At 36.0% G+C, this 25,393-nt stretch overlaps 2 protein-coding genes across 3 annotated transcripts in view; one reads left to right on the plus strand and one right to left on the minus strand.

Annotated features, from left to right (window-relative positions):
* The window catches only part of LOC112054356 (kinesin-related protein 4), a 38,564-nt gene extending 25,410 nt beyond the window's left edge, over positions 1 to 13,154 (minus strand). Inside the window, exons 1-9 of one of the 2 annotated variants that reach the window (XM_024094125.2) lie at positions 12,849 to 13,151; positions 10,854 to 11,088; positions 10,318 to 10,474; positions 9,271 to 9,345; positions 8,148 to 8,353; positions 6,532 to 6,657; positions 5,691 to 5,826; positions 4,240 to 4,445; positions 554 to 693 (exon numbers count right to left, since the gene is read on the minus strand). In XM_024094125.2, the coding sequence (XP_023949893.2) occupies positions 554 to 693; positions 4,240 to 4,445; positions 5,691 to 5,826; positions 6,532 to 6,657; positions 8,148 to 8,353; positions 9,271 to 9,345; positions 10,318 to 10,474; positions 10,854 to 11,088; positions 12,849 to 12,999 (1,432 nt within the window). In that variant the 5' untranslated portion in view covers positions 13,000 to 13,151. Of the gene's footprint in view, positions 1 to 553; positions 694 to 4,239; positions 4,446 to 5,690; positions 5,827 to 6,531; positions 6,658 to 8,147; positions 8,354 to 9,270; positions 9,346 to 10,317; positions 10,475 to 10,853; positions 11,089 to 12,848 lie in introns of both variants that reach the window. The other variant, XM_052882152.1, reaches the window with a different exon arrangement.
* A 1,301-nt stretch (positions 13,155 to 14,455) lies between these two features.
* Positions 14,456 to 19,592, plus strand: LOC112054355 (protein MAK16 homolog A). Its single transcript, XM_052882118.1, has 8 exons — positions 14,456 to 14,602; positions 14,673 to 14,719; positions 14,790 to 14,933; positions 15,350 to 15,532; positions 16,427 to 16,556; positions 17,022 to 17,225; positions 17,999 to 18,070; positions 19,484 to 19,592. Exons 1-8 carry the CDS (start codon positions 14,588 to 14,590, stop codon positions 19,577 to 19,579), a joined length of 891 nt encoding a protein of 296 aa, XP_052738078.1. The 5' UTR covers positions 14,456 to 14,587; the 3' UTR covers positions 19,580 to 19,592.
* The last annotated feature ends 5,801 nt before the right edge of the window (positions 19,593 to 25,393 follow it).

The following is a 25,393-nucleotide window of genomic DNA, read 5'->3' on the forward strand; positions in this document are numbered from 1 at the left end:
TAGAGAATAAAAAAAAAAAATTTAGTTAGTTAGTTGAGAACCGTGATAGCCCAATAGATATGACCTCTGCCTCTGATTCCAGAAGGTGCAGTTTCAAATCTGGGGCATGCATCTCCAACTTTTCAGTTGTGGCATTTTAAGAAATTAAATATCACGCGTCTCAAACAGTGAAGGAAAAAAACAACAAATTCAAATTTCATTTATTTCAATTAGGCTTAATTTACAAGCACTTTTAAAAAATCAAGTTATGTCATGATTTAATGGTGGTAATTAAAAACGAAAACTAAAAAAATTAAATATACGAGGGTTCTAAATGCGCCTCGTTCCGAGAAGAGCCCACAACATACTCAGCCAAGGTTTATTTTTTTTGTTTATTATTTTATAAGCTTTCGTAAAACGGCATACCAGAGTTTTTTCTTAATTCTCTATATGTGTGATGTCTGCCAATCCGCATTGGACCAACATGGTGGACTATTGGCCTAACTCCACTCATTCTGGGAGGTGACTCGTGCTCAACAGTGAGCCAAATATGGGTTGATATTGATATAGTTACCAAGTTCAATGATTTCATCGCTGATTGTGACCTTCTTGTTATAGGGCGGCGGAGTGACGAGTCGCTCCTCGGCTACAGTCGGCAATATCGTAGAGCCGTGTATCGGCGCGAAGTCAGGCAAGATGTTTAGTGACAGAGGACTGAAAAAACCAAAATGGCGGAAGGTCGATTATGCTAGATCCAATACCGTCGTCACCACCCGAAGGACCGATAACATCAATATCCTTCAAAATGTTGACTTCAAGGATATACCTAACTAGCTGACGCCGCGCGGTTTTACCCGCGTGGTTTCCGTTCCCGTAGGAATATGGGGATAATATATAGCCTATAGCCTTCCTCAATAAGTGGGCTACCTAACACAGAAGTATTTTTTCAAATCGGACCAGTAGTTCCTGAGATTAGTGCGTTCAATCAAACAAACAAACAAACAAACAAACTCTTCAGCTTTATTATATTAGTATAGATAAAGATTTAGACAAAACCACCATTCAGTAGTATGTATTAAGTACTAATTGTTGTGCCGTAAAACTACGGAACCCTACATAGCACGCAGACCGAGTCGCGCTTTATTTTGTCGTCTCGTTTGCTTACTCTGAGCAATGGGGATGATGACTAGGTTTGAATATATTGATTTTTATGATACATTCGGGTAAATAGGGTCAATGTTAACTAATTTATATATAAAAAGCAAAGATTGTCTGGATATTTGCAAAATAAATGAGATCATAAAATTTCAAAATCTTTTATCGTAATTAGATGAAAGTTCATACAGTTTTGGCTTCCTTACATTTTGTGACATTTTGTGACATTTTTTAATATTTGAACTATAAACATAAACGCACAAATAACAAAGATATTAGTAATTTTGTTTGTACGCACATACAAATCTAACGATCATTACATTGCCTAGACGTCATTAGTTCGTGCCATTTTGTATGGGGCGTTTTTCAGGGATCCGTGGCAGCGCCGCAAATCTGACCATTTAAATCCGAAAGTAATGATCGCAGATACCCTATTCCTTTTACAAAATTGCTTTACTATTAGCGTACTCTTAATTTACATACAATTTAAAAAACTGTCATCATCCCTATTCCAGAAAGCGTGTGAATTTTGAGTAAGCAATATACTCATAATTTATTCAAAACTAATAAATCCATGAATTAAAAAACATTACGATTGGTTTGTACGAGAGTAAATATGGAAAACGTAAGCATTGCCTCTTAATATAAGACGCAATAAAAGTCGGAAAAATCCAAAACCTAACGAAATGTAAAATACACGGAATTTTCATTTGAATCATGATTATGCATTATTTGCAGGCACAAAATAATAACATTATAGCTACATTGTCCTAAAAAGTAGTGCTTACCAAATTAAAATATTTTAAATTCTCTTCTTCGTCTTTAACATGAGAAAAATTTTAATTTCACTGTCCATGGGGGTGAAACTTCCGCACAGTTCGCTGACGTAAAATATTTTGTATGAAGTGCTGCCTTCCAGCGCTCACGGTACAAAAACTTAAGCGAAGTTTTCTCAGGCACAATATAGATGGCGCGCATGAAGCACATCATTTGATTAAAATCACTCCTGTTCAAACTATGAAAATTTTAAAAAATATAGTTTCAAATATGACAGTTTAGCTGTCTTTGATTTTTTTCTGTTGTTGCTATAGTGATATGTTGTTTAAAACTTGGTGACAGTGGTGAACGAAAAATATTAAAATAAGATATAATCGGTACAAATAAGTGATTATAATGGGTATTACTTGTGGATTTGGTGTGCATAGTTAATAATTAACCATGGAACATGCTCGACCACCATCGGAATTATGCTCAGAAGGCGGCCCGGTGTGCCGCGAAACGGCGTGGCGAAAATGTCGCCAGCAAATTTACGTGTTCTTAAAGGTGACCAGTGTGTAGATGTTATCAGTGGTTATTTATAATCATAAACGTCAATATTCATAGTTGGTGCACTAATGTTATCAGGCTGCTGAATTGCGTTAAGATATTTTCATAATCACAAAAGAAAAAATAAATCGTTGAATAATAAGAATCTTCTTTTCTTTCTTTGATTAAAAATCCTTTATTATTTGAAGGATTATTGCAGTTTGTTTTCCTTATTTCTATATATTTATAAAATTTGGCAATTTTAAATATTTGGGTACATTAGTATTATATAGTGAAATAGGTGATTTTGTAAATATTATGTTTATGTTAAATTTTTTTCATTAATAATATATAAGAATTAAGGAAAACAAACAGCAATAGTCATACAACTAAAATATAGATTGTACTCGTAGAGAGAACGCCATCTATGGGTAGCCAATAAATCTAATTAGAATGCGCCATCTAGTGATCACGGTACATAACTTTTTTAACTGAAATGAGAGTTGCGTATCTATCTCAATATATAATGTATCATCTATGTCACTGTCATTTTCTATGACATAAGATTACTTCTTTTATAAACCAAAAAATAGATAAAAAAGTTTAGTGTAGTTTTACAAAAACCATTATTTTATTCAAAACTTATTCACCAATAAATATTTAATTTGCTTAAAATATAATTTGCAGCTTTTATACCCATCTTCATCAGCATCGATTTTAATAAACGACTTAGTAGTCAAATCCTTTGTTGATTTGCAAATAATCGATACTAATATTATAAATGCGTAATTAAGTCTGTCTGTCTGTTACCTGTTCACGACTAAGTGGCTAAACCAATACAGATGAATTTTGGTAGTATAATAAATGGGACCTAGGAGCAATAGGTAGTATAATAAATGGTTGAAAGTATGTATGAAGTCCTTCATTTTTATAGTTAGATGATGAAAGCTTACACTATTCGCAGACCAAGTCGCGGGGGTCCGCTATTTATTTATAAATAGTAATGTAAACTTGTTTGTATGTTTGTTACACATTCTTATCCAATAATGAAAAAACTCATGTCTCCATGTTAGGTCTACAAGACCGACTGTTCTCTGAGGCATGGGGTAGTAATCCGCTTTCCAACTCCAAGCTGAGAGTTATATGGAGAACTAGACGACGCCCGCGACTCTGTTCGCGTACAATTCGGGTTTCTACAAATCCCGAGAGAACCATACATTTTTTAGTGATAAAAAGGGTATATACTCTATCTCTATTCCATATTTCAGATGAATCGGTTTAGCAGTTGCGGCGCAAAAGGAGTAACAAACATCACATATTGGCCATGTTTCGCTGCAGTGAAAACTGTGAAGGAAAAACATTCTAAGTTAACCTGCATACCTGAGAATTATTTAATTTTTTACAAGTGTGAAGTGTGCCGATCGACATTGTGGTGGACTAATTAGTCTAACTCCTCTTATTCTGAAAGGAGGCTCGTGATCAACAGTGTGCCGAATATGGGTAGATAATGATGATGAACAAACATACTTACACACCACCTTTATATCAGTGTGATTTCTTGGAAGAAAAACAACTCAAATGAAATTTTCATAAATTTTTACACTGAAAAAATAGATTACTTGTCTTTGAGACTAGGGGTGCAGGGTCGATATAGTCTCTCGTCGCAGGTTTTTCAGCTTGTGTCGAGTGCCCTATCCCGTGGGGTCGCAAGTACCGAACCCGTTCAGTATCAGCTTCTGGAGGCCCCCTATCTGCTTTAATAGTTATCTTAGTGAAAAAAAATTACAATTATGTGCTCACTTGTATTTGAGACTAGGCGTGCAGAACCTGGGCGCAGGCGGCCCCGCGTCCTCCTGTATGGCGTGCAGCGTGGAAATGGTAACCCGCCGCGGGTTCTTCAGCTTGCGTCGCGCGCCGCCGATCACGTCGGGGTCGCTAGTACCGAACCCGTTCAGTATCAGTTTCTGGAGACCCCCTATCTTCTTTTGCAGTTTGAAGTTGTCTTTCTGTAATAATATTACCAAAATTAATTGCATGTTCTACCTCTCCTGTCAAAAGGGAATGCCTGTCCCGTGCCCAGGTCTATCTTAACTTTTTCCTAATAATGTTACTTCATCAAACAAAGTTTGCCAACCTAAGATCGTTGATCATACAGTCTAAGTTTTATGATATTTTTTGATGACTTATAATTGGTTTGTTTGTTTGTTAAGCTTGTTGGTAATAGGAAAAAAATAATACAAAACCACTGCACGACATAGGCCTTTTGTAGGGACTTCAAAACATCACATTCGGTCTCAGACTAAATACACAAGGACTAGTATCGCACCCAAATTCACGAACAAAATTTTCTGCCATTTTCTAAGGAAAACTAGCTTAGATTTCATACATATTTTAAACTAAACTAGCAGTTTTTGTACGTTTTTTACACCATATAACTACATAAAAAGGTATTTTTACTGAGGTTTTTTACCGACGGACACGATTTTAAACTATGAAACATCGATTCTTTAGAGACAGTGTTTATAATCGCATAAGATTGTTGATCATATACGTTGACAGAAAAATAATGCCTTGCGAGGCAGGTCTTTATCTAATTAGTCTGAGGGTCTCAGACTAAATCTAATTAGTCTGAGCATTCGGTGCAGGTTCGTAGTAGTTGCGGATCTCCCCAATTCTGATTCGATCACGCAGAGATACTTAGAGCACAGCTCGTTCTATTGTCCACTGTGACTTTAAGCCTTCTTAGCGACCTCGACCTAGAAGTCTCGGAACCATAGGGCATCACTGGCAACACACACACACTTTAAAAAAAAAGTCCCAGGCCAAAGGACAATTACTTTAGGGGAACTGGTTCAAAGTTAGTTTCCAAGATTTGAACCTCACTTAACATGACCATAATATTCAAAAGTATAAAGGCTGCTCGGGAGTACTTCCCATAAGTCCACCAAAGCAGAGCGAGGCAGCAAGCTGAGCAATTAAACCAATTTAATCTATACTTGTGTTTTAGTAGCGTAATTATTGTTTTACGTATATAAAAATGCAACGATAGATAAAGGTGTGTGTTACATGGATAGTCGGAATTATTTGAATTACTTTGTATGAAAACATAAAAAGCTTTTTTTAAATTAAAATAAATATATTACATATGCAGTTCGGTTCCTATAAGGTTATAAAGTTTGATAATGGTTTCGTCAACGCCTTGAAGTTATCATAATAATTATTTCTAGTATTAAAATGTTAATTAAATTCACCTCAACATTTTTCTTGCTCTCCAACTGAGTTTTGAGCGCCGACAGCTGTTTGGTGAGCGATTGGATCATCGTAGCGTTGGTCGCTACAGCGTTCACTGCTGGAGTGTTTTTGATAGACTTCGCTCTGTTGGCAAATCTGAAATAATTTTTTTTATAAAGACATAAAGTTTGAGTTTCAGAGGTCATCGTCATCATCATCAGCCGATGGACGTCCACTGCTGAACATAGGCCTCTTACATAGAGTTCCAAGCACAAGTCTTGAGCCGCCAGCATCCAGCGACTCCCTTAACTTGCTTGATTTCCTCGGTCAACTTAATGGGGGTCGACCAACACTGTGCTTTCCGGTCTGGGGTTGCACTTCGGGACCAAAACGTCCATTAGCTTTTCAAACTATGTTGCCTGCCCATTGCCACTTCAACTTCGCGACTCGTTGATCTATGTCAGTGACTTTGGTTTGTCTGCAGATCTCCTAATTTTTGATTCGATCACAGAGAAACTCCAAGCATAGCTCGCATATGTTTCAGAGGTGGTAGTGAGGTAATCTCTGGGACCCACTGAACCAATTTTGAAAATTCTTTTACCAGTTGATAGTGACGTTATTTGTGAGTATCAGGCTATATTTTATCCCCATATTTCCACAGGAACAAGAACTGGAGTCGGCTAGTCTGAATATTTTTTTTTTATTTTTAATTGTTGTCTTGTTGAATCTGCCTGTCTATCCATGTTATTCATCTGATTTAAAGAAGGTTAGATTGAAAATGGGCTTTTAATTTGCAACACATTTGGGATTCGACAATTTTAAGTGGCACAAAGTTTTTTTCATTATTACTAAAGTACATACTGTAGTGTTGATATTGTCTCCTCTATGGCGGCAGGAGTCACGGCACATATGATACTTGTCTTGGCGTTGCCTCCGAGGGAATTTTGCAGAATACGCGTCAATTTACTGTCGCGGTAGTTTGCATGTCTGAAAAAAAATAAGTGATTATTTAAGGTTGTAGCTCATTAGAGCCGCCCGGGACTCGACCCGCACCGCCTCGTCGTTAGGCGTCCACTTGTAGTCGACAGGTTGACCACGGGTGGACGCAGCGTTGTCACCAGTGAACCTCGCGTGGTCAACGAATTTCCGAGTAGTATTTCACGCGAGGCAAGCATGTTGACGGCAATCATCGAGTCGTCCACTCGCAATTCGCGCGTGGACACCTCGCGAGCGAGGCGATCGTGATGGTACGGTTCCATTTTATGTAAAAAAGGTTATTGCATATACCTTAAATCCTCAGACGAATTACCTTACTTACGAATTGCTTGACTTGTATTGCACTTAAATTCACCAACAAAGTTGACTGTTGTTTCTGGTAGGGGACGAGGTAAACTCGCACATTGACAATATTTAACACCCATAAAAATATATCCTATGTTGTTACACTACACACAACTATAAATTTTAAATTGTTATACACACGTGTAATATTAACACATTGATGTTTCAATGTGTTAAAATTAAAATTCTATAGAAGCAGTTTTTATGAACACGTTAGATCATGATTAAATAGTTTCGATGGAGGGGTAACCTATAGCGAGGCAGGTCCTATAGAGAGTAATTGATCTGACCTTAAATCTGATCTTTTATGTTATTTATATATTTTCAATATTATTATTTTTATTTAAAATGAGCACTCAATTTATACACATAATACACCAGTTATTGTTGTGCTAGTAGTTGTTATGTAATATAGAGGTGTTCTAAACCAATCAAAGACAGTGTATACCAATCTAATTTTGTAAAATTTTAACAATTTATCTGTAATAGGTCATTTAGATAAAAAAAAATAGACAAGATAAAAAGTATGAAATATTGCTTTTATATCTCAAGTAAGCTATGATCAACTGAAATGATAGTAAAATCAATAATTATTATTATTTCTCAAATAAGATGATTATAGAAAACATGAATATCAATGATCACATATACAGTGGCGTGCATAAGGTTGCCGGTCAGGGTATGCACTAGTAATAAAATGAAGCAAATTGGAAAAATCTGTTATTAATAAGCACTAAGAAGACAACTCTTAGGGTATGCAGTACTTTAATGCATGTATGAAGTGCACGCCACTGCACATAAAAAAAATTTAAATTATTTTCAGAGCCTTAGAATAGCCACGTTATTTGTAAGTATCATAGGCTATTTTTTATTACCATATTCCCACAGAAACGCGGAAAAGTCCGCTAGTAATTTATAAGGGATCCTACCTTTACTCTAGACAGTAGGAGGTCGAACAGAAATATAGCCCTTGATTACAATCTCACCTGATGGTAAGTGATAATGCAATCGAAGATGGAATAATTTGTAAGGAGGAGGATGAAAATCCACACCTCTTTCGGTTTCTACACGACATCGTACCGGAACGCTAAATCGCCTATGTACGCCTCTGGAGTTTCAAATTTCATAAAACTTACTTGTTAGGATCTTCGGAGAGCTGCTTGATGACTAGTGCTAAGACTGACAAGGATTTGTTGATGTGGGTGCCCTCCTTAAAACGCAGGCCCTTAGCTCCCGTTTGGCCTGATCGCTCCGAGCCTGCCAAGTCCACGAGATTCAGTTGTGACACATTCACTGAACCTACTTCTTCTTCGCCTTCTATGTGCTCTCGAGATTCAATGGTCTGAAAGAGATTTTTTTTTATTTAACCTATTTTCATATTACCTTCTTAAGGAAGTGAAGGAAATTGGTGAATTGTGTTATGCTGTGCAAAGTCATCTGCTACAGTAGAAAGCTGATGGATAATACGTTCAAGTTATTACGACAACGCGAATTATAGTCCGGCAAGTTCGTTTATGACACTCCATGATATGCGGGCGACGGGGAAAGACTGCGCGGGTGTGAAATTGTGCGTGCGGGAAAGTGAGGTTCACTAGTCGTGGGTTTTCATTCATCGCTACACGCTAATCGAGATGCCAAGCTATAACACGCAACATGATAATCTAAGAGCCGATGGAAGTTGGGGTCCAAAAGTACTAGAGTTTTTGTCCATTAACCAGACATTGTTGACGTGATATACGAGTATGTGCCCAGTGGATATGACATCTGCCTTCGATTCGGAGGGCGTAGGTTCGAATCCGGTCCGGAGCATTCACCTCAAACTTTTCAAAACGTCTCAAACCTAGTGAGGAAACCTGCATACCTGAAAATTCTTAATACTCTAGGTGTGTGTCTGCCAATTTCCATCTACATTGGTCAGTGTGGTGGACCAAGGCCTGACCCCTCTCATTCTGAGAGGAGACTCGTGCTTTACAGTGAGCCGAACATGGGTAGTTAATGAACCAGATGTTAATTTTTACAAATTCTTATATTAATTTTCATAAATTGATTTTCTCATACTCTATATTTTCTTTCTGTACTGATAGCTTGTTAACCCCTTTCCAAAGGAAATATACTTAAAATCATTAAATTTTAATGTTGAATTGTTACAGAACAATTTTATTACAGTTCAGTACTATCTTAAACAGAACAGAAAGTATAGCAAACAAACAGTCATTTTTTTTTACATAAAAGATAATAAATGTATGAAATCTTGCTTACAATTTGAAATATAGAATGGGACCTGCTGCTTTCTTCATTCATGTTTGTAGCGCCAGTCTGTCTGTTTGCCTTACCCTGAAATCAAGCATGAAAATTTAATATTGATTTATCTATACTAATATTATAAAGCTGAAGAATTTGTTTGTTTGATTGAATGCGCTAATCTCAGGAACTACTGGTCCGATTTGAAAAATTCTTTCAGTGTTAGATAGCCCATTTATCGGGGAAGGCTATATTTTATCCCCATATTCCTACAGGAACGAGAACTACGCGGGTGAAACCGCGCGGCGTCAGCTAGTTTGAATAATAATTTATAAGTCTTTGTATATCACTTTTTAAACAACAGAATTAGTTTTATGCATGGCTCAGCTTTGCATCAAGAATATAATATTTCACAACTAATTCATAAAATATTGTGATGTCATACAGAAACATAATACAAGCATGTGCATTTTAAGTTGTTCTGTTTTTTAAAGCAACTTGTGATTGGATCCGATCACATTACAAAGGTCAGCTGTAAAAAAATATGACAGAGTTTAAGAATTCTCAGTTGACCTTGAATATTTTGGAGCAAAATATCACCTACATAGTTTAAAACATAAACATATTAAAGAGTGAATTTATTTATTTACTAACAGACGCCCACAATTTCGTTAGCATGAAGTTACTCATAAAATCTACAGGAACCACGGAATTATCCAGGATAAAAAGTAGTCTATGTATTGCTCAATAATGTCCTCTTTCTACCAGTAAAAATCCCATTTAAATTAGTTCAGCTGTTCCAGAGATTAAATTGCATAAAAGGAAAGACAGATAGACGGTTGAGAATTTTAAAAAAGCTTTGTTATGTTTTGGATTTTTATAGCTATAAGCACTGGAAAAAACATAGTTATTTTTAAATCACAGACAAGACACTTCAATTTTATTCATATGTATTGAGTATTTACAATGAGTATTAGGTTTGTTACACAAGCCAAACTTAGTAGGTTGCTGAATAAGCAATAGCCTCTATACTTAATTTATAATGATGACTACATAATTATTTACCTCTTTCATTACTTCAAGAACTTCTTCAGGGGAGGTGGCTAATCTTTCTGTCGCATCAACTTTTACACCTTGGTTAAATGTGTCATGAATTTTTAATGTTTTATTAAGGTCTAACAAGTCTATAAGTCTTTCATTGTATATTTCGACGTATGATACTCTGAAAATATCAACACTTGAATTAACAAATATGCAACTGTAAATTTACAGATTATAATAGTAATGATATATCATAAAAAAATCTCAACATTATAAACAGCAAATTGTAAGTACAGTTCGTTTCATGTAGGTTGATGCGGGTGACAGTTTGTTTCAATCATGATGATGTTTGACGCGATTCACGATAATAGTACGTATTATGAATGTCATACAAGTGACTGTCACCGTACCCATGCTATCCGAAAAAAACTTTAGCTTTAATGTTTCTGCCATAAAAATCCATCAAATAACAAAATTTATTGGTTTAATTGTAAAAATATTGTATCCACAAAGATTTTTAGTATATTCTTGATTAATTGAATAATTAAAAAATACTCTACCTTACTAAAAAATCTCGGTCAGGTACACTTTTAATGATATCAAATAAATTTACTACAGCCAGCGGAATGATACCAGGGGAGTCATCTGTTCCGGTCATGGTGTAGGTCTTTCCAGATGAAGTTTGACCGTATGCAAAGATTGTGCCATTGAAGCCGTCAGTTGCAGCCTTAACAATTGGTTTGGCAATATCATTGTACACATCATCAGTTTTTGTGCTCTCATCATACACTTTATCTATAAAAGAAAGCCCAATAAGTAAAGTTAATAAAACTAGAAACTCTTATTAAATATAATAAGAAACAAAATATTTTATATAAAAAAAAATTATATATATACAATATACATTTTAAATAGAATTGAAATATGCTTTAATCCTATTTAGAATATAGGTATATCTCATGCAATCAGTCAGCAGACTATGAGCTGAGCTGTTGTAGGAAAATTTGGCAAATTTGGAGTGCAGATATAATGTTTTAAAAACTATAATTTTTCAGATAGCATAAGTATGGTGACAGTTCATTTCACTCATGCAGGTTTGCTGTGATTCACAATAATAGTAAGTATTATGAACGTCATAAGGACACTGTCCACCATACCCATGTTATCTGAAAAACACTTATTATATCATATATTATCAGATATTATGTTTTTAAAACTAGAATACCAATTGGAGAGGAGTATAATCTAGATGCTTGTTTTAAAATTATCATACTTGTGGGAAGGTTCCTACCTAAGTGCCTCTTCAAACAGAAGTAAACAAAACTGTCTTTAAAATTGTTTGATATATTAGTCTACATATAGTCATGAATGAGGTCGACATTTCACGATAAATATAGTAATATATACAAAAAAATTGTGAAATTGGTCTAGCCGTTCACGCATGATGGTGTGACCAAGGGATATATGGATTCATTTATGAATGAAAATGTGTTTAATGTGAAATTTGCTAAAAACTGAAATTATTCTATTAAAATATTATCTCATAGCCTTTACAAAACACAATTTATTCAAATAAGTACCACCATATAATTCTTGCCAAACAAAATTATCTCTGCACATAAAGTAAATCTGCTCTGCAGTATACATAAAAAGAACTATAGAGAATTTGTGCACATTTTAGAGTAGGTTTTTGAGACATGCTCAAACTAATTGAAACTAGATTGGTTTTTAATTTGTTTTTTGCAAATTGCTTTACAAAATTAAAAACAGACCAAATAATCTAGCTTACTTTACTCTTTATATATTCAATTTAATATATTCATATATTTCATTTCAAGCATAAAAATGAAATATCTGAGTTTCTCAACAACTTTTTACAAAAAAAATCCTCACTTTGGAGATAAGTTTACTCTCAAGCTAGGTCTCCAGTTTTGTGTTAGGGTAGTATAGGTAATGTACAGGACAAGTTCTCAGCTTGCCTCAAATATCTACCCCAAAACTGACTTTATGACCAATACCTCAGTGGAGCTAATATACCTACTTACTATACCTGCACATTGAAGTGCAGTAAAGTTAACTTTCATTTGTTTGATGATAACTATACATCAATGTGCCACAACCTACAGAACATACTGTGGAATACTGTTCCAAAACATCTTAATAACATGAAGCAGGTACAATATGCTTTTTGGGTACTAATTTTAAATTGCCAAGTCTCAGAGTATGAGAATAGCAATTATAGGCTTTGTTATGTTAGGTTACTAGGAGGTAGTTGCCTATTTTATAGCTATTTTAAAACGCCATACTCTACAGGTGAAAACAACATCCCATTATATGCTGGTACCTGCTGAACTTCTATAGACTGCTCCTAAAGCGTACTATTTATATAAGTAATACACAAAAACCTTATAAAAGGTATACACAGTGCCTTTAACTTTTAAAAGTTTCGTGTGGCCTTGGTAATGACGTTTTATGAAAGCCGGGGGCATTGTTTATAACGCTACATGTTTAGAACAAGCCGGCAACGAAATATTTACCAAACTACTAAGACTTACCAAAAGTAAAAATAGGCCCACAGTCCCTGCCATTCTGATCTAGCTGAATAAGAGCGTTATTATTTACGCGCCATTGAAGTAAGAGCTTGTCTTCTATTTCGCGTCGAATCAAAGGCCGAACTTTTACAACTACTTTTATATTGTCACTCATGATTCTTAAAACTAATAGCTTTTTTCAATAGAATATATCGACAATATGCTTAGTAAACATTGTTCCAACGCTTAAATTAAATATTTATAGAAAAATTGCTATTCGCTCCACAGTCACATTTACCAACGGATTTTCAATTTTTTAATTTTCATGACTGACATGACATCGACAACATAAATAAAATTACAGATGTAAAATATTGAAGCGGGCTGAAACCATAGACTTACGCTAGTCATACACGACCAAGTTTGCTGTCAACTGTCAAGTCTGCAGTACAGTGAAGCGGCGTAATGTAAACTTGATTGTAGCAAAAATTGAATTTTGCGCTATAGAAAAGTGCTCAGTAACAAATTTGAAGAAATGTGTTTGTGGCAAATCCATACTAATAACATAATTTTCTTTTTATTTTAATTTATAATTACCGTCAAAGTGAGAATATAGACTACCAGCCTATATGAACATTGATTGTAAAATGTCCGAATAGACTACAAGTCCAGATGAATATTGACCGTAAATTGATAGATTATATCCTGGATTAACGTATAGGCCATACTCCGAAAACATTCAAGGTTCCCGTGGGATTTGTGATAAACAAAATTTCACATTGACAGAGCCTTGGTCGTTTGCTAAATTGAAATAATATTTGGAATACTCGTACTTTTCGCCCGGAAAATGATTCTTCCTTCCATCCTTTTTTGAAGGCGATAATTAAAAGTAAATTACGTGTACATGGTAATTCTTCACGTACAACTCAGCAAGGTAAAGCTAGCATTACTCTAAATGTGAAAGTCAGTCCTTCTGTAAGATAAATATTACTGTAGTGTAGGATTACTTAAAAGTGTAAGTTAGAGATTTTAGTGAATGTAATAAATGACGTAACCATATGTAAACAATCTTAAACAGACACATGTCGCTGTCGAATGTCGATCCATAAATTTCAGTAAACCACATAACGCGAACACACCTTTATTTAATTCCCATCTAAGCACATATTATAACCGGCAAACTACTAATATTATAAACGCGAAAGTTTGTATGGATGTTTGTTACTCTTTAACGCCCCAACTACTGAATCAACTGGGGTACTTTTCATCCCGGAAAAATCATGGTTCCCGCGGGATTTGTGAAAAACTGAATTCCACGCGGTGTTTTAATCTTAAAAATGTTCCAAGTTTTGGTAATAATTTTTGAGCATAACAGAAGCTTCCTTTTAGGAGATAAAAGATTATTTTATTATTTTTCATTTATTTATTAGGTCCATTAGTGACTATGACAGTGTTTACATAGTTACAAGTTCAAATTTAAGCAAGCTGCAAATTGGATAGGAAACTTTAACGTGTGTGGCTAGCGTAAGACCTCACAGAGTCCATTGAGCATCCAATTAGACACAGAACTTGAAACTTTCAGTCATTTTTTTATTTTTAGCAGTCTGTGGTGATCAATATGTCAAAGTCAAAACAAAGGAAACAAACGTCAATGTCAATGTCAATGTCGTTGTCGGTCCATGTGTTGTGTGCCTCTTACTATTTTTTTTTAATTAATATTGTACGTACCTAAAACTCAGTTAATATTCAATAATTCAATCAAAATGCAACACGACGATGTAAGTATATTTCTTTGCATACTACCTACACAAGCACTTTCAATTACTAATAAAATTCCTATGTTTGTAGGTTGTGTGGGCGATAATCAACAAAACACATTGTTCTCACAAAGTAACGTAAGTAAAGTTATTCATGTTATGTTTTCTGTAGATTTAACGATTTTATAAAGTGTTCCACATGTTTCAGAACCAAGACTCAACATTTCTGTCGAAATGAATATAACCTCACAGGTTTATGTAGCCGAGCGTCATGTCCTCTTGCAAACAGCAAGTACGCTACAATCAGAGAAGAAAATGGTATTATTTATTTGTTTATGAAGACGGCAGAAAGGTATGCTATTCTTTTATGATCAAACAAATCTCTACATTGAATAATACAAAGTCGCTTCTCGTGTTTGTGTTCATAAGTCATTTAAAATTATGTAACGGATTTTAATGCGGTTTTCAACAATTAATAGGTACCGTGATTCGAGAAGGTTAGTGTAGTTTATTAGAAATGACATAGTTCAGGGTTTGTATGCAAACATAGTAACAGGCGTCTGCTAGAAACCATTACAGGGTCAAGGGTTTAATAACCATTACAGGGTCAAGCCTACCTTTAAGGCAAGTGGATATGGGACTTTGGTCCAGATGTATTTTATTACTTCATTAAGTCATAGTTAGCCTGTTATAATCTAGTTTAGTACTGTTGCAAGAGAAAGTTTTTTCTTATAAAATAATTATGTACTTAAAAGTTATGCTTTTTAGAGTAATGTTCCCTGCACAACAGTGGGAAAAGGTGAAGTTGTCAAGAAATTTTGAGAAAGCTATATATCAAATAAATGAAAATCTGTTATACTGGCCAGGATTTATTAAAGCAAAATGCAAGCAGAGATTTGTGAAAATAACACAATATTTAATAAGGATGAGGAAGTTAAAGTTGAGAAGAGTGTAAGTATATAACCATATTATGAAAACATTTAGAAAAGACAAAACTTATTATGACAGCTACACACAGTCATTTAAACCGTCATGTCTGTAATGAGGCTAGGGATGTGTGCAGTAAAAAGATATTATAGAAATAGTGTTATGGGTCGTCATTATCAACCCATAATCAGCTCACTGCTGAGGTCAAATCTCCTCTAAGAATGAGGGTGTTAGGCCAATAGTCCACCACTCAGCGGATTGGCAGACTTCACACACACAGATAATTAAGAAGATTCTCTGGAATGCAGGTGGATCATGTTGTTTTCCTTCACTGTTTAAGATACATGATATTTAATTTCTTAAAATGCACACAACTGAAAAGTTGGAGGTGCGTGCCCCAGACCAGATTTGAACCCATGGAGCGGTACTAGAGAATAAGTCATGATCTTTGTCTTGCTCATGTTCATTTTTAGGCCCACACTTTGAGAAACCCTGCTGAGATCGTTGAGCATGGTACTAAAGTCATCCAGAGTCTCTGCTATAATGACTACATCGTCGGCAAACCGTAGTTGAGTGATGTACTCACCATTGATGTTGATGCCAAATCCATTCCAGTCCAGAAGCTTAAAGACATCTTCCAATGCAGCGGTAAATAGCTTTGGGGAGATTACATCTCCCTGCCGCCTTTCTTGCTGCAATTGGATTGTCGTAGTAGTCTGATCCTGTATACGGACTGACATGGTGGTGCTACACCTCAGCACAGCCCAAGTTTCCACCAAATCGAAGGCTTTCTCATAGTAGAATAACATACAATAGTTTAAATTCTAAAAAAGCCTAAATTATTAATGTACTTTAACTACTCTACTGTGCCTAGATAAAAATCTTGTGTATGTAATCCAATGCTATAAAATTGTTTAGGAAAGAATTAGTACCCATACAACGCAAGATAGAGAGACGTGAACGGCGTAGGGAAGAAAAAGCATTAGTGGCAGCCAGGATTGATAATGCCATAGAGAAACAGTTGCTGGAGAGATTGAAGAAAGGAAGTGTAAGTAGTAAAATATATTATAAACTGTGTGATGCATACCTATGCCTACTTGTATATCATAATTTATCTGCATGCCATATTTCAGAGTAATCTGTTCAGTGGTTTGAGCTGTGTGGTGATAGATTTGTATTTTTTTTTTAATGTTGTATAGGCTTGTGATGAGGTCATAGATAAAGCATGCTTGCTTAGAGGATGCCTATACACTCTTGCCTTGAAGGTGTTCAATTTGTATGTGTAAGGAAACACAGATGCCGGAAGGGCATCCCACATCTTGGCAGTTGTTATTAGGAATTTTAAAAATATAGACTGAATTTTTTTTATTATAACTCAATATAAAGAAACAATATGACCCAAGCTGAGAATGAAATCCATTAAGAAACTTCATTTATATTTATTTATTTAATTTGTGTATGCAGACATACTCAAAGTCATAAAATATAATTTCTTTTGTTTATTCCTTTGCAGTATAATGACATTTATAACTTCCCACAAATGGCTTTCGACGCTGCCCTCAAAGCTGAGGAAGTTTCCAGTGAAAGTGAGAAGTCAGACGAAGAGGAAGAAGAAGTAGAGAGGGAGATGGAGCCAGAGCTGGAAAGAGAGTTGCAGAAAAATGTTGAAGAAGTTGATGAGTTTGTTGAAGCAGACAGTGAAATGGAGAGTGATGTGGTAATTCTTTTTTTTTGTAATATAATAAACAATGGTCATAAATTGTATTGGTAGAATTAATCATGTGTGAGTACAAGCTATATTATTAGTATTATAACACTGTATACACTCTGCAAATTGAGGTTGAAATATTAGTTAGGGTAAACATGATAATATTTTTAAGTTATAGGCAGTTTTTGTGAACAGACTGCAGTAATATTTCTGTTTAGAATCCTTCATAAGGATGCACAGGAGTCACTGCCAAAAATCTCCTCCACAGACAGATTTTCTGGAGATTTCATTAATTTTTTATGTACTGGTGGTAGTCAAAAGCTATAAATAGTGGAATTTAGTTTTTTACAAATCCCTCGTGAACCATAGATAAAAAGTAGCCTATGTGTTAATCCAGGCTATAATCTATCTCTACTTCAAATTTTAGGTCATTCGGTTTAGTAGCCAAGGCGTGAAAGAGTAACAAACATTTATACCATCAAAATAATCAGGTTTTCGCAAATCTCGGAAATCCGTGAATTTTTTTGGAGATAATAAGTAGCCTATGTGTTAATCCAGAGTAAAATCTATTTCCATTCCAAATAAAATCAGCCAAATCGGTTCAGTAGTTGCGGAGTTAAAGAGTAACAAACATCCAAACATCCATACAAACTTTCGCGTTTATAATATTAGTAGGATTGTGTCTGGGCATGGCTTTTGTTAAGCTAGGAGTGGTAAAGTTTAAAGTTAAAATGCAAAAGCAATTCCTTAAATGAAACATTATTTATTTCAATTCCCAACAGGATAGTGAATCTGGTAAAAGAGAAGAAGCTGACGTGGGCAGCGACTTTGAATCTGACGCTTCTGACATTGAGGTATTGTTATATTTGTAGTTATAGCTTGGCAAGTTTGTTGATGACACTCCCATGGTATGCGGGCGTCGGAGGGAAAGACTGCGCGATTGTAAAATCGTGCCTGCGGGGAAGTGAGGTGCATCAGTCGTGGAATTTTCATTCATCGCTACACGGCCCCCGGCCCGCCCGGACCATTGAGAGTGTTACGAACGAACTTGCCAAGCATTAATATTAATACATCCTACGATTAGTTGTCACACTTATATTGATTTGTTAAGTGTACCTGTGCTTAAAAAATATCTTGTTTATTAGGGTTCTGCATCCAATATGTACAGGACCTCATTACTGCTGCTGTCTGTCCGTTAGTCTGCGTGTCACTAGGCTGGTGACAGACGGACAACTAATATACCTATCCGAGGGCCTAGTGGCAGTTTGATACTGTTACTGTCACGTAACCTAAACGTGAATTTCTAAGGAATTGAAACAGCGCCATCTAGTGGCACTACTGCACAACTGTTTCAATTCCCTATAAATTTGCGTTTAAGTCAACGTGATAGTAACAGTATGAAAATATTGAAAACTCCCAATAGGCACACAGCTACTTCATGAACTGTGATAGACAGTTCAAATTTTTCACAGTTGATGTGTTTCTGTTGCAACAACAAATACTAAAAAAAAAACAAGAAAATACATATTTAAGGACGCTCCCATATATGAGTAAATACATATTAATACAAACGCAATTATTTATTCCTTTTTATAGATACGAGTACGGAACCCTTCGTGTCCGATTCGCACTTGGCTAATTTTATTCCAATGTACAAGTTGAGAGGATAGTGCAACACAGAAAATCTATTTTTATAATTTTCGTCCATCTACTGAGCTAATTTCCGGAATTTCTGTATGAGTTTTTCAAACAGATTTCACAGACAGACAGACAGATTAATTTAACTTGGAGCAATAATAATATTAGTTAATTTGTATGTAGTTAATTTGTTGTTACATTGATATGAGATCGGATATGGGAAAGAGTTATTTGTTATGTTATGCTAGTCAGCAAAATTGATTTTTCCTGCTAGGTGTTCAAGGAAGGTAAATCAATTTTGCTGCCTTGCGCAACACAAATTCTATCATCTCAATACAACGAGGAAAATTTTTGGTATAGTCGGATGCAATTTTTATGATGTTTTAGAATATCGTGCGTTAAGCTGCGCAATACAAGATTTTAGGTATCACCGGTTACGTAGAGGCGCGGCGGCTAGACATCACGCCGCGCGCATAGTGACATCTGCGGCTAATTTCGGAGACGTCAAAAAAATGCATCCCACTGTACCTAAGCAAGAAATATCGATTTGGCATTGCCGTTTGTAGTACGTGACTACTAAGTGTATGAAGATTAATCAATTTGCTTATATATTGAATATTTATTTACAGGAAATATCATCGAAGGTGGCTAAGAAACCTCGCGTTGAGATCGAATACGAGACAGAACCACTCGTTAGTGTATCCAGAAAAAAAATAAAGAATTGATAGTACATTGGAACTTATTGTTTTCTTTTTATATTAAAACAGTATTTGGTAGTAGTAGTACCTATTGCTTGGCAACTTTGTACGTAACACTCCTGATGTTGCGCGCGGGGCGGTCGGCGTGTAGCGATGAATGAAAAAGCCACGACTGATGCACGTCACTTCCCCGCACGATATCACACTCGCGCAGTCTTTCCGCCCGTCGCCCGCATATCATGGGAGTGTTATCAACGAACTTGCCAGACACTAGTAGTATAAAAAGTATAAAAAACTAGCTGACGCCTCGCGGATTCACCCGCGTAGTTCCCGTTCCCGTAGGAATACGGGGATAGTAAATAGCCTTCCTCGTTAAATGGGCTATCTAATACTGAAAGAATTTTTCAAATCGGACCAGTAGTTTCTCAGATTAGCGCGTTCAATCAAACAAACAAGCTCTTCAGCTTTATAATATAGATTTTTTTTTTATTCTTTACAAGTTAGAGCTTGACTAGAATCTCACCTGATGGTAAGTGATGATGCAGTCTAAGATGGAAGCGGGCTAACTTGTTAGGAGGAGGATGAAAAAATCCACACCCCTTTCGGTTTCTACACGGCATCGTACCGGAACGCTAAATCGCTTAGCGGTACGCCTTTGCCGGTAGGGTGGTAACTAGCCACGGCCGAAGCCTCCCACCAGCCAGACCTGGACAAATTAAGATAATCTCAGTCTGCCCAGCCGGGGATCGAACCCAGGACCTCCGTCTTGTAAATCCACCGCGCATACCACTGCGCCACGGAGGCGTCAAAAGATAACACTTGATTAACAGAGTGGCATTAATAAAAATATCAAACCTATTTATATTTACCTACCGTAGTCTATGCTTAACATTTTAGAGAAATAAATTATTCGTCATCATCATATCAACCGATGGACGTCCACTGTAGGACATAGACCTTTTGTAGGGACTTTCAAACATCACGATATTGAGCCACCTGCATCCAGCGAATCCCTGCGACTCGCTTGATGTCGTCAGTCCACCTGGTGGGGGTCATTCCAACATTGTGACAATACTACAATTTCTAATTTCTTGGTCTACTGATCTGAACCGATTTTGAAAATTCTTTTACCACTAGAAAGCCACGGTATTTGTGAGTGTCATAGGATATATTCCCTTATTCTCACGGGAACGGGAACAATGTCGGTGAAATTGCGGGACGTCGGTAAGTCCGAAATAATTATGTACCTATAACTGTACCTGATACATACGAGTATTATTTTAATTGGCCTCTAATACCTACGATTATTATGCCGTGATAGCCCAGTGGATATGACCTCTGCCTCCGATTCCGGAGGGTGTGGGTTCGAATCCGGTCCGGGGCTTGCACCTCCAACTTTTCAGTTGTGTGCATTTTAAGAAATTAAATATCACGTGTCTCTAACGGTGAAGGAAAACATCATGAGGAAACCTGCACACCAGAGAATTTTCGTGATTCTCTGCGTGTGTGTAGTCTGCCAATCCGCATTGGGCCAGCGTGGTGGACTATTGGCCTAACCCCTCTCATTCTGAGAAGAGACTCGAGCTCAGCAGTGAGCCGAAAATGGGTTGATGACGACGACCTACGATTACAGTGACATAAAATTACCGTATTACAGGATAGGTAGGATGCAGACAATTTACTGTACCTACCCTCGATTTTAGTCAAAATCAAATCAATGGAGTAAGTTATTAAACGATTGTACCATTGTCTGTTCATAATTAATTCTGATATGAAATTAAATTAGATTGGAAATTGCGAAGTTAGTTGGAACTCGCAGACGACGCTGTTAGCGACTTATTACACTTATCCCTTAATTGAGTCGATCTTTAATATCTTGAATGGCTTTAAGTACATAATACGATTCTAGGTAACTAAGTAAATAGCTAGTCGTAAGTACCTGAAAAAATTAAATGTCTGTCGGTGATTTCAAAATTCATTGATTTGTCAAGTGTTTTTGTCTGACCGGGCTTATACCTCGGCTCTAGAACAGCTGAACCGAGGAACATAAAAAAATGCTAATTTTTATCTACCTACCTAAGCGCAGAGTTAATAATTTTTTTAACAAAATAAGTAAACTGACTTTAATACGAACGAAGAAATGCATTACTCTAAAAAACGTAAAATAACATCGTACCTATGTCTTTCCTATTGATAGGTTTGAAGGCGGTGCTATGCTATATGTACTTATGTTGATAGGTAATATAATAACACCGTGCCTAAGCCTTCAATGCTTAGGCACGGTGTTATTTTTCGCTTTAATTTATTATGATACTTATTTAAGTTATTTTTTTAGAGTACTTAATGCATCACTAAAGTCGGTTTTTTTTTAAGATTTTATTTTTCTGTTTTAGTGTGTCCACTACACAATTTTGTTCACAAATTTTTATTTTAACACTAAATTACTGAACTGATTTTTGTGAAAATTAAATGGGACCAATCTGGAATGGGACGATCTCATTCAAACAAAAAAAATATTTGGTTAATAAATAACGTAGAATTATTCCTTCGTATGCTTTTTTAACGTTTGTTACGTTATCAACCCATATTCGGCTTACTGCTGAGCTCGAGTCTCCTCTCAGAATGAGAGGGGTTAGGCCAATAGTCCACCACGCTGGCCCAATGCGGATTTGAAGACTTCATACACGCACAGAATTAAGAAAATTCTCTGGTATGCAGGTTTCCTCACGATGTTTTCCTTCACCGTTTGAGACACGTGATATTTATTATTTTTTTTTTGAATGTACACAACTGAAAAGTTGGAGGTGCATGCCCCAGACCAGACTCGAACCCACACTCTCCAGAGTCGGAGGCAGTAGTCATATCCACTATACTATCACGGCACTCGGGCTATCACGGCTCTCAACTATCAACGTTTGTTACCTCATGGTAATAAACGTTAAAAAAGCATACACGTCGATTTGAGAACATCCTCCTTTTTTAAAGTCGGTTAATAACCTTTTCAATCGGTTAAAAATTAAATAAATCATAAAGCAAGCAGCGATAGCTAGTACCTACTTATTTGGAAAGACGTAGTCTCAGGGGCGGTGTGACGCGCATGATAACGACTGCATTTTCCGGGGAGCATAATAAATCAATGGCTTTATATTAATCGGGATTTACTGGTTACGTAGATACTTTCCCTTCGTGCTATCTAGCTATTGTCTGCGAGTAAAATGGTGGTACCTACGGGCTACGTAGATATCTATTTTCATTAAACTTTCTTTGTAATTTTTGCGCATTTAGCGGGATTAATAAAATAAACTAGGTGTGTGTATACCAACCGTATTATATTGAAAATTCCGTAGTAAATATAGCACCGACAACATAATTATGTACGATACTATTAGTAGGTATATATCTACCTACCTATGTAAATATATTATACCTAGCTACAATTACATAAATCATTATTTATCACATACCTATACGTAGTAGTATACGAAGAAATGTAGAGTAGGTACGAACAATATTTGGATTTACCGCCCAAAAATGGTTCGTACTCGACTAAAATACTAAAGTAGTCCGAACTATAACTAAGTATTTTATTTAAGTACCTACCTCTAGTTACCTCTACGTATCTACCTCTATTTGAAAATTTTACCTACTTAGGTAAAATTTTCAACAACTTCGGACCTTTAGGTACACGGTACATAGGTAATTTGAAAGTAAAAAGAAAAGTCTACCTAGGTACCTACCCCATTAACAATAACAACCGAAGTTGAGCACGAATCTCCTATTTGAATAAGAGTGGTTAGGCTAGGGTGGTCCCTAACCTAAGCCTCCACTCTAGTCAAGAGATACAAGGACTCTAATAGTCCACCAGGACTATTAGAGTCCACAGCCCTGGCCCAATACGGACTGGCAGATTGGCAGAATTCACATAAGTAGAGAATTAAGAAAATATTCAGCTATGCAGGTTTCCTCATGTTTTTCCTTCACCATTTGAAATACGTGATATTTTATTTCCTAAAATACCTAAACATAGTAAATAACTAAATAATAATAATTAATCAATGTTTTCTAGATAGAAACCTATCTACTTACTAGCTAGGTGGCTCGTACTTACCTGTGGGTACCTACACAATATTTATTACAATAATTATTGGTAACTTTTACGTACTTTAGCGCTGGCAATTCTCTTAATGCCTCCCCAGGGGACTATACAACATTCCGGAATGCTTTATGTTACTGCAAACAAAGCCGGGACTAGAAAGCGAAACACGTGTATATACTGTAACAATATTTTTCATCTCGCTTGCTCGTAAAAGTTTCTTTTGCTCGGCGAAATCAGCAAGCAAAAGTGCATTTTGCTGCCTTGTCAGGAAAATGAATTCGAATTTTGAACGTAATGAAGAATCGAACGTAATGTACCTATCTAGCAATTAAAACAAAGTTATGTGTAAATACGTAACTTTTACGGTTTTATATTATGGGTATCTAACCTAGTATTTATCTATATCTATACTTATAATAAATTTGTAGAGAGGTCAATTCTGTACATGAAATATATTTCCAAAATAACTATCAGGGGATGATTTGTGATCGATAGGGACTGATACCAAAAATGCAATCAGTAAAATTTTTGTATGTCTGTCTGTGTTTCTGTCTGTATGTTCGTTATAGAAACAAAAACTACTCGACGGATTTTAACGAGACTTGGTACAATTATTTTTTATACTCCTGGGCAGGTATAGTATACTTTTCATCATGCTACGATTAATAGGAGCAGAGCAGTGAAGGGAAATGTTGGAAAAACGGGAGAAGTTACTTTATTTTTACAGCGATACTACTGTAAGGACAGGATTAAAGAGGTCTAAGGGCGGATGAAGTCGCGGGCGTCCGCTAGTATTACTTAATGTTGGTTAGTTTCATAGAACACATTGAATATAGGGGTTTATAAGTATTCCGAATAGTAAGTAAAGCCTTTAAAATTCGAATAATTACCAATAAAAAAATACTCAATCTTATTTCTTTTGTGAACAGTTTTTAAAATATTTAAAAACATAAGACGCTATTTTTCTTGAATAATATTAAAAATTACTGATGCGACGGTTCGTGTCGTACTGACTTGAAAATGTATTACTTTCAGAATTTGGCGGGGCTACGACACCGTCGTGTTCCGTACGCTCCATCTGTATATTATTGACTAGCTGACGCCGCGGAGTTTTACCCGCGTAGTTCCTGTTCCTGTAGGAATAAATAAATAAATTATAGCCTATAACCTTCCTCGATAAATGGGCTATCTAACACTGAAAGAATTTTTCAAATCGGACTAGTAGTTCCTGTGATTAGCGCGTTCAAACAAACAAACTCTTCAGCTCTATAATAATAGTATAGATTAATCTGTGGTTATAGGGTGGCACGAGATAAAATAGCGCACATACTTCAATACAAAGGTACGTACTAGGTACTAGTATTAACAATACATCGTATCTCATTCGCCGGAATCGGAACAAGAAACTGTACTCTGTAGTGGAGCTTCGACAACGGCGGATTAATGATGTTGTCACCTGCAGCCAGAGGAGAGGCGGACTGCTGCGAGCGTCTTTTGTCTCGTACGACTCGCTACCTCACATACCCGTGTGACGTAATACAGTGTGTCCTGTAAATATTATGAGTTACGACGTACTGTACAAGGCATTAAGGCCTACTAAAATAACGTTATATATGTCAATAGGTAGGTCAGCCGAAATTTTACGATTGTTAAGTTATATTTTTGTGCAAAATACAAAAATCCCTTCCTTCAGCGCAGTTTAGTCATACCATGTGCTGATTACTTAAGCGTTGATTTTATACTTG

The sequence above is a fragment of the Bicyclus anynana genome, chromosome 6 (genome assembly GCF_947172395.1).
Source record: "Bicyclus anynana chromosome 6, ilBicAnyn1.1, whole genome shotgun sequence".
NCBI classification, from domain to species: domain Eukaryota; kingdom Metazoa; phylum Arthropoda; class Insecta; order Lepidoptera; family Nymphalidae; genus Bicyclus; species Bicyclus anynana.